This window comes from Pimephales promelas, chromosome 18, assembly GCF_988280905.1.
Source record: "Pimephales promelas chromosome 18, fPimPro1.hap1.1, whole genome shotgun sequence".
Taxonomy (NCBI): Eukaryota; Metazoa; Chordata; class Actinopteri; order Cypriniformes; family Leuciscidae; genus Pimephales; species Pimephales promelas.
The window spans coordinates 28,581,912-28,591,677 of record NC_142786.1 but is presented as its reverse complement, the minus strand read 5'-3'; the positions used below and the strand labels follow the sequence as shown (position 1 = coordinate 28,591,677).

Sequence of the window (9,766 nt, the reverse complement as noted above, 5' to 3'; positions counted from 1 at the left end):
TTAAAATGATTTCTTGGCCAACATGAGCAGAAGAGGTCAATTTAAAGATGAAAATTTTAAGTTAAGTGTGCTTAGAAAGCACTTGAGGTGAACAGTAAAACTTTTCAGTACAGAGAAATGACTTTCATAACCACTGGAGAGCAGACATGCACAGCACCAGACCTCAAGAGTAACCCTTTTAAGAGGCTGCTGGTTTAAACTTTAGCTGACAGGACCATCGATTTTTGCCATTCCACCCCATTCAGAAGCTGTCCAGTCAGACCGTCCATGGTTCCATAACGACTGCTCGTGTTCAAAGGTAAGATTGCTCTTACACTGCAAACAAACACTTGTCTTTTCCTGTAGGAGAATTACAAGTCCATCAGCAGGTGACCAAAAGAGGGAGCACACACACACATCTGATTCATCTCGTATGATATCACAATCACATTAGGCCACTGAAGCTACCAGTAATTACTGAGCTGAGTATATAGTGGAAACCTGAAGCAAGCCCATTAGGGCAGTGCAACTTTGTACCATTTAGGACTTCTTGCAGAACATGCAGATTTGGAAAGCTTTGACTCATCAGAATGGGAATGGACCAAAACTAAAGAGAAAAGGATAAAGAAAGGATAACTGACCTGGGGAGAGGTCTGATACTCTCGTTTAAACTTTCCATTTCCAGGAATTTACAGGCATCACAACCTGAGGGAAGAGAGAACACAATGAGCGAACAACCAAACATCACGACGATAAACTATATTGTATTGAATAAACTCATGCAATCTTCCAAGATTGAGTCATGCAACTCAAGCTTTCCCAGGTAACATTTTCAGGTAAGACATTGAGTTTTTCAATACGTTAAACAAATCGCAAAAGAAAAAAACAGGAGCAGCATTACAAACATAGATGGATCTAGATTTGACACTGAGCACTTTTAGCATGAGTTGCATTACAATTCTGCTCTAGAATATTAGTACACAAATATTATTATAAGCAAAATCTATTACTGCGTGTTTGTATATTTTTTTTTTCCACTTTACTTTTATATTTTTAAACGACTGAATATTTTTAAATCATTGCACGCCGTCACCAAATACTTTTAATGTATAAATGTAACATTACTCACAACTTTAGGGTTAGGGTTACCTTTACAATGCTGCACTTAAGTTTAACAGTCCTCTCCTGCCCTCTTTACTAAAAGCAGCCAACGTGTCTTTGCATCAGACTTGACAAATATGGCCCCTGCAAGCTTAACTTTTAAATTCAAATTATTTCAGGCTTTAATACATTTCCCAATCTGAGAGAGACCAAAAATAGAATGTCATTCAAGAAAAGTTTAATACATACCCAAGCATCGAATGCTTTAGTTCTCTCTACAGACATTAGGAAGCTATCCAGGTTATTTTAAAGAGCACAGGTCTTACCTCTAGGGTCCTTTTTAAGTATAAAAAGAGAGAGAAACATTAAAGGTGTGCTTTTAATTGTCAGATCAAACACTTTAAACAGACTCCTTTAGTGTAGTTTACGTCTTCAGACTACATGCATTGTTTTAAATTTAAAATCTGTTTTTGAAGAGGAAGAATGGTTGGAACCGAAGGTTATGAACTATTTAAAAAGGCCATTTCAGATTTTATGAAGACAAAGAAAAATAAACCAGGTTAAAGTTTCATAAAAAACAATCTAGGCTTTATTGACAACTGCTGCAAAACATGTTTTGGACAGATTTAGTTACCTATTTAGGCAAGCTTACACATGTCATTCTGCATTTTATGGAGAGGATACAAATACTAAATGGCAGTAAAGTACAGTTTGGATGGGAGTTGTTTTTTTTTTTTCTTTTTCCTTTTTTAAATTATATACAATAGTCGGTTTTAGCTGCAGTATCCCTTTACATAAGAAAGAGATGACCCTTGTGGAGATTGCTGTCCAAATCCTTTTTTTAAAAGCAGTTTTTGCATGCAGTTTATATAGCATGGTGGCATCCATGATAATCTGACTTTTGATTATTTTTTTATTTTTTTTTACTTAAGTAGCCAAACATGGGTTATTCTACAGAAGAGTTTTAAAGAGTAACATCTTATTTTAACAAATTAAGGATTTGAGGACATTCCATCTCAACAGCGTCTAATTGGGCTATATTTCAAAACTCTAAAATACAAGGAAAAATATTGAGGCCTAAATCTACATTTACAGCTTTTAAGACTATTTAAAATCAAAAGATGAATAATCAATGGCTGTTGGAAATAACATTAAAGACATTTTGACTTTCAGTAATTTATATTCCTTATTACAAAACAGACATTAAGTTTAGGGTTTATTTGATATGCTAGTATTAAACAGAATTTTGAAATGTAGCCTACATGGGAATCTGCAACTGCACCTCAGCAGAGTTTTTAAGGTAACACAAATTAAAGTGCTGTCCTGAGACACAAAAAGTGGCTTTACAGTTGTTAGGGATTACCTTTCAACTAAATACTTTTTCCAATCACTTGACAAACTTTTACCATCGACAAATGCAAAAAAGCAAGGGTAGGTATGAGCAGAGGAAAAGATATTTGCAAAAACAAATAAAAAACAGCAATGTTTAAACTTTAATCCCTTCTAAAAGTTATATCGATTCTTGAGGCATTCGAATGCCGTTCCGTCAAGTTTCTGTAAAGTCCGGAGTAAAAAACACAAAACGAGAAAAAAAAAGAAAAGAAAAACAAAACAAAAAAACAGACAATTACTTTTGTCGGGTAGCTTAAAGTGTGAGCTGCCATGGGAGACAGTTATGGCGACGCGTTGGGTGACTTTCCGCTAGTCAGACTTAGTATCGTCCATAAGGGGCTTCCCTGAATCCAGGCTTAGTCGGTCTCTGAGTGGGAGCTTTTCCACCACCAACAGCACGCTGTGTCCCGTTCCAGTCATCTTGAGCTACAGGAGCAAACAAGTGCAAAAAGGTAAGAAAGAAAGCAAGCAAACAATAGCATACCAAAATGTTTAAATAACGGAGTTCACATGCATGTCTGTGTTTGATTGGTTTTAAACTCAAATTCACAGGAATTATTTCAATTTAAAAGGTAACTGTTCCGTTACATTAGCATTATCAATTGTAATAGCTAAAACAAAATCTCACCCTTTCATTAACTACAATAAATGTTGAAAATGAAACTATTATCAACAGAAAATGAGGGAGAACAACTTAATTGACCCTGCAGAGTGACAAAAATTCAAAAGCAAAATTCTTACCGTAGTTTTCATACCCCTCTTGTGTCTCTCCGTGTCCATAATCATAGTACTCTGGTTCTCTGGAAAAAGAACAAACACCGTTCAAACTAACTCTTAAACGAGAAACTGGCCTGAATTTCCAAAAATAACATCCTAGGCCAAGCACATTGTGCTTTTAAGACACTGGGATGTTTCCAAAAAGCCTCCATAAACCCCAATAAATATAAGCAGAGTTAATCTTTGAGGAAACTTGGATATTCTAAATCCCAAACCAGCAGTAATAATATGTTTTCAATCAACGTACGCTTGTGGCTGGGTGTAGTAGCTGTCATAGGATTCATAGCCTGGCTCTGTGTAGCTCTCGTCATAAGACTGAGGACATGGAAAATACAATCAGTCCACAGCAGCAAAACTTACATAAAAAGATATATTTTCTAAAAAATAAACATACATAGTCTTCATACGACTCTTGGGCCGGAGGGTGCGGTGCTGTTGGAGGGGGCATCCGCTGAGCCTGGGCGGGTGGACGGGCACGGTTGGAAGCTGCACCTCTAGGCGGCTGGGCTGATGGTCCACCTCGACCTGCAGGAGCTCCCCTTGTGGCTCCACCTCGTGGGGGACCACCACGGCCACCTCCACGTGGGGGCATACCACGACCCCTGCAAGGGTAAAAAGTGTTAATCGTCTACTCACCTAAAACTACAAAATGGAAGTTCATTGCATTAAATGTATATTTAGCAGCTCAAACTAACGATCACAATGAATATTAAATAGGTGTATGTTACCTGGGTGCCCCAGGAGGAGGAAGACCTCCACGGCCTCTGATGGGTGGCCCTCCTCGGCCTCTTCCCCCATGTTCCTGACCCCCATTTAGATACTTCATCTCCATGAACTGCTCCTGGCAAATGTCATCCATCATGTCCTGTGAGACAGGCACAGCTCACTAACATGCCAACACAGACAATCGACAAGAACATCCATCTCAGATGCAAATAATGGTTTCTACAAAATCCGATGCTTATAGAGTTGGACAACAACTATATCTCTTAACAATGAAGAACCAGCATTATGCCTTCAGAAACAAACTTTCATAGCTCACATGAGGCCATTAGAACAGGGTATAGAAGTTTGTTCTCAAAGGGGAAACATTTAGGAAAACCTTTCAGTCACTCAATCCAGCCACAGGAGTGAGCACAAAAACAACTGATATCCGATTAAATATTAATCTGCCGCCACGGGCAAAGCAAGTAGAGTTACAATCTAACAATGCAGGCGTTTTGGACTAACAATTGCCCGTTTGGAATTGATAAATCACAGCACTATAAACAAAGAAACTTAGACAAAACATTATTAGCACTTCACTGCAAAACATCTCTGGGCTGCCTTTCTTGAATCCAGAGCGTATTTCAGTACTTACAGGGAACAAGAACTTTTTGATCTCCTCCATGGCATGAGCCATGCGCATGTACGCCTCAGGAACAGGAGCAAACACCTCGATGAACACATGAAGCTCCATGGACAAGTGTGCATACTTCGGCTCTCCACTGTTTCTCAATTCATCCTCCTGAACAACACAGAAATAAGTTCAGCAGATCCAATTTACCTGTTGTGTCACTTATCCTTCACTCACACACAGCTAGAGAACCAAAACATGAATCAAATAGCCTAAAACCATCCTTTTAATTTTTTCAAGTTTAAAGCTACCTAAGAAAAAAGTTTCTTGCAGCAATCATTCATGCTTTTAAAAATAACCTCTATTGCATTTTACCTTGGTTTTGTCCCTCATGGATCCTTTCCCCAGCACAGAGATCTTAGCGCCCGTCTCCTCCTGCAGTCTCTTGATGGTGTTCCCCTGTGGTCCAAGGATCTTTCCAACAAAGTTAAACTGCACAAAGCAACAAAATTAAATATTAAACCCACAGCTTTTGAAGAAATCTACAGCTCTCAACTTAGCCTGCCTGTACTTGTTTTCAAGGACTGATAACTCAAGTGTAATCTTCCTGAACAGGACAAGATTAAATGAAATGCAAACAGATCAAAGGCTGGAGTTATGCTCTCCTCGACACCAAAGCAAGTGGTAACATTAGGCAGTCTGTGAACTTGGACACAACTGAAATACGAGGGGGAAAAAAAAACCAAGTGCCACTCTACAAAAAGAAAGGGGAAAGTCAAATATTTAACAGCAGTAAGATGTGCAGCTGTCGGGTGTGTTACAAAAGGTCACAAATCAAAGATCTAAAGCCGCGAGATGGTACTCGGTGTGTTTACACCGCAGGAACCAGGGTCTAAACGAATTTCCGGGTAAAAATTTCCCCCACAGAAAGTCCCTGCTGGCGAGGTAGTACTTTTTCAGAGTTCAGGAACTTTTGGGGTGGGACTTGTGCACTGAACATGCTGATTGGTTCTTACCACTTGTTCTTTCCGCCCGATGGCGCACGCTCGTCCCATCCATCTCACAGTCAATGTCCACTGATAACAAACGTCTACTTTTATATCTAGCATTACGAGCTTTCTGAATACGCGTTGGATGCTCATCTCTTTTCTGCCATTTTGCAATCAAAACAAACGTGCAGACTGGGAAGAGCAGTCGCACGCAGTTCAACATCACTATCTTCCCACCTTGGACCAGTACTTTAGTCGGCGGTGTAAACGCAGTAAGCAAGCGATCTGGGGCAAAAAAAGTTCCTAGGAAAAAAGTTCCTTGGACAAATAGTTTCTGGTAATTGCGGTGGAAACGCGGCTTAACAGATCGTAACAATTAAGCACCATGACCAGTCACGCCTATTTCACATACACACATAATACTTAACAAAAAAGGGCAAAAGATTAAACTCTGAAAAGGTGGAACAAAAAAATAAAAATCCAGCTAGACAACTGATCTGGCAAGCAAACTTTAAACACAGAAGATCAAAGTAAAACAGTGCCATGCACTCTAAAACATCAGAGGACTCAAACAAACGGTCCGATCGCCTCTGGCAGCAAAGCTATCACAGGACATGCACAAAGAAACATGCATTTTGAAAATATCTTAAGCCCGTTCATGACAAATTACAGGCCTTTAACAGGTTTTGGCAATCAAGGCAAGTTTATCTAATCAAAGGTTTGCAAATTTGTTAAAATGCATCCCTGGTGATTGTAGACTAATAACTTTTCAAAACTAATTAAATTCTATAAACAATTTCTACTTGGTCTCAAATGTTTGCACAAATCGAATACCACCCAAGAATCCTCAGGTGACCTTTGCTTGCGATTACTGAGGTGTTACACATTCCTTCAACACCAGATCGGAAGCAGCACACATGTAAAGGAGTAAATCAGCAGAGGAAACATGTTCCTAAATAGTACCAAAATGACACTCACCTTAGGGTACTGCTTGACAGGTATGAGAACCCTTTCCTTCAGTTTGATGTTTTTCGTCGTAAAGAGGTCCAGGTAGCTTTCTGAGTCTTTCTCGGTCTCCCCATTTTGGACCCTTTCAATTTCTAAAAAGCACAAGAAACATTTTTAGGCATGAGATTTGAACATTTAAAATGCAAATACTAAAACTACCACTACCAATCAACTAAAATACATTTTCAAACTGATTCCACTAAAGACATTTACACATTTCTTGACTTCTACATTAGACAAGGTCAGAAACTTATCGCAGTTAAAATCGACAAAAGGCAGTTTTGCCCTTTCTTTTTAAGATTAAAACCCTAATAAATGCATGAATCATATATATTCACTGATAATATACATATTTATGACGTTTCTCCTCATAACATGCAGGATAATGATTACAATTTTATAGGCCTGAAATATTCTCTAGGTCATTTTACTTATATGGCAAATGTATGCCTGAGACTTAAGTGCTTTTCAGGTTGCTAAGAACAGTGTTTGCCTCAAAGACAAAGCAATCAATAGACTCAGATTCACTAGGTGACTTTTCAATGCAAGTCTGATGCTAAACACTGCACATTTACACGCCTCTGTAAATGTAACTTATGGAACCGATCTGCTGATATAAACCACAAGATACAGTTAAACTCCCACTACACTGATGATATAAGACGTGGTGAAACGAGGCCAGGAAAAGACATTTCCTACAATAACAAAAAAATCCATTTCATCTCCAGATGTAACACTTCCCACACTGAAGGCACATATGGTCCGGAACATGTTTTTATTACAACGACAAATCTAAAACTTAAGATTTTCAGCCGTCTTCAATTTAATTTGATCGGGGCTTGGACGATTTCATCTAAAGCTTTCCAGATTTTCCAGTTTAGTCAAACCACGATAAGCGCATGCAGGCTGGGACTCGATGTGTAACGTAGCTACAAAAAACGCCACGTTGGCCCATTAGATACAGACCCCTCCTAACAAACAAACAAACAATACTGTAAGGTAAAACTTTTTTCCTTAATTGTATTGCAGTAGGACTCGCTTAAATCACGACTGTGTATTTTTTTTATTACATTGAATATGATTGGTTAAAAAAAAAACATTAAGACTGATTATTAGGTAACTTATCGTTAAGTTGTATAAATACGTAACGCTATAGCTGCTACAGTTCGGTTAAACCCAATCCAGCACGCGGCTCACACAGTGTACTCGAGCGGAAATGGGAATGTTACCCGGGGGATGACGGGGTAAAACTATACAGCATTACGGCTTTCGACCGTGCAAAGTGGAGTATGATACAAATAACTGATATCATCCAGGAAACGTGGAGTTTTCCCCTCCGGGGAGACAAAAAATCATTAGCTAAACGCCGAAAATGGCTTTGGCAGCACGTGCCTGGTTCAAGCTAAGTACACGAACCCCCTCCTCGCGCACTGAATCGAGACTTTGTAACGGTCGCCCTCCGTCCCACGAACGACTACAGTCGTGTAAGTGGCTTCCCTCCAAACAAAACTGCTATTTATCAACATACCGAAAAGTTACCCAGAAAACAAGTGCATATCTCCCTCCTTCGTTTTCACAATTGGCTTTTACCTGCGGATATAAGTTTCGTGGCGTGTGTGAACGAGGCGTCCAGGGTGTCTCGTTCCGCCAGCAGCTGCGGGAGGTATTTGTTCTCGCTCTCCATGTTGAGTTTGTAAGTAAATGAAGGTTTAAACACCAAACGTCCGACGGTGAAACTATTTTAGTATCCACGTCCTGCAAGAGGTAATGAGAACACACGCGTGACTGCTGATGAAGACCGTAGTGAGTCGTAATGGCTCCTGTTCTCCGCGGTGCGGCTGGAAACAGATGAACAAAAGCTCGAGACGAGAGCAAATGACTTGAACGAGCGGAAATTACGTCACCAAAACTAGATGTATGGAACCGCCCACTTTGATGTGAAAGTTTTTAGAATGTCACTCTCTTCCAAATTTATTTTGCTTTGGGTAGAGGTTGTCTGTCCTATTCATTAATTCACAAACACACACATAAATAGTATTATAATACTAATCTAAAATATCGAAACACACACACGTCTGGTTTACTATCTTTGTGGGGACTCTCCATAGACGTAATGGTTTTTAAACCGTACAAACTGTAACCCTATCCCCAAACCTACCCATCACAAGAAACATTCTGCATTTTTACATTTAAAAAAATTATAATTCTGAAAAACTTCAATTTAGGTCCCCACAGTCACACGAGTCATGAGTTTGTGTGCATTCAGGTTTAAGTTTAAGGATAGAAAAACATGTACACACACACACACACACATATTAGTGCTGGTTCTGGACAAGGAAAATGATCCATGTTCTTCCATTAAATGTAAGGCTGTTATGCAAGAATTAATATGCTGCTATGCTGTCTGGTTTTCAGAGACATCCACAAAGGTTTGCATAAGCTTCTGGGCTCATCTAAGTGGTAAATTAGGAAGAGATAGCGCACACGCTACATAATGTAATGTTTGCTGCCCCCCTCTGGATATAAACGGAAAATGAATTACATTCAGGGGTTGGTGGTGGGGAAAAATTGTAAACATGAACAATTTGCCTATCCATTGAACAATAAATTATAATATAGGAATGACTTCTAATATAGTAATTTTAGCATGATTTACACACTTATGTATCCATTATATTTACAAGCCAATCCTGATCAAATTTTAAGTCTACAGTACACTATTACACTATTATTATTTTCAGGGCATCCTTCAATTAAACTCATTGGCTTGAGCATTCTCTCTACTGTAAACACAGTTTCTCAATGCCAGTGTTAGCGAGCAGTGAGGTCAGCCGTGGCTCAGCATTGCTAGGAGGCCAGTGAAACCTTTTTGTCCAGTGAAAGCTTTCAGAACTGTCACACCTGCTTAGGTCTTTAGCACCACTACCACCAACCTCCGCTCCCCTTTTCCCCTCAGCCTCGCTCAAGGTTAACACACTCTGTTTGTGCATGTCAGACTATTCAAACTCGTAAAGAAGTGGCTGCTGACTGCTGTGGCCTTTGAGCTTGGCATATATTTCTCTCTCTATATATATATATATTTTTAGCTTTATAGCCTCATTCTCTCTTTTCTAGGGCCGTTGTTTAAATTCAGGGCCCATGCAAGACAAAATATTTATAGGTGAGCCCACTTTACGTACTTACT

General features: G+C 39.3%; 1 protein-coding gene across 2 annotated transcripts; it reads right to left on the bottom strand.

Moving 5' to 3' along the window:
* Window positions 1-619: 619 nt before the first annotated feature.
* Window positions 620-8,450, bottom strand: khdrbs1b (KH domain containing, RNA binding, signal transduction associated 1b). Of its 2 annotated transcripts, XR_005623854.2 has the most exons (10): window positions 8,173-8,450; window positions 6,553-6,674; window positions 4,961-5,077; window positions 4,610-4,756; window positions 3,978-4,114; window positions 3,644-3,851; window positions 3,497-3,564; window positions 3,214-3,272; window positions 2,712-2,898; window positions 620-684 (listed from the first exon to the last, which is right to left on the bottom strand). XR_005623854.2 is itself a non-coding variant. In XM_039680664.2 (9 exons), the coding sequence occupies exons 1-9, from the start codon at window positions 8,264-8,266 to the stop codon at window positions 2,792-2,794; spliced, it is 1,059 nt and encodes a 352-aa protein (XP_039536598.1). In that variant the 5' UTR covers window positions 8,267-8,450; the 3' UTR covers window positions 2,188-2,791. The 2 variants fall into 2 exon arrangements, 1 of the variants encoding a protein (XP_039536598.1); XM_039680664.2 differs by lacking the exon at window positions 620-684 and having other exon boundaries at window positions 2,188-2,898.
* Between the last annotated feature and the right edge of the window lie 1,316 nt (window positions 8,451-9,766).

Excerpts from the sequence above, each read along its gene's own strand:
- khdrbs1b (XM_039680664.2), bottom strand. The coding sequence starts at position 8,266 with ATGGAGAGCGAGAACAAATACCTCCCGCAGCTGCTGGCGGAACGAGAC. Across the intron at positions 3,852-3,977 it reads CCTCCTCCTGGGGCACCCAG|GGGTCGTGGTATGCCCCCAC; the intron begins GTAACATACACC and ends TTACCCTTGCAG. Across the intron at positions 3,273-3,496 it reads TACTACACCCAGCCACAAGC|AGAACCAGAGTACTATGATT; the intron begins GTACGTTGATTG and ends TTCTTTTTCCAG.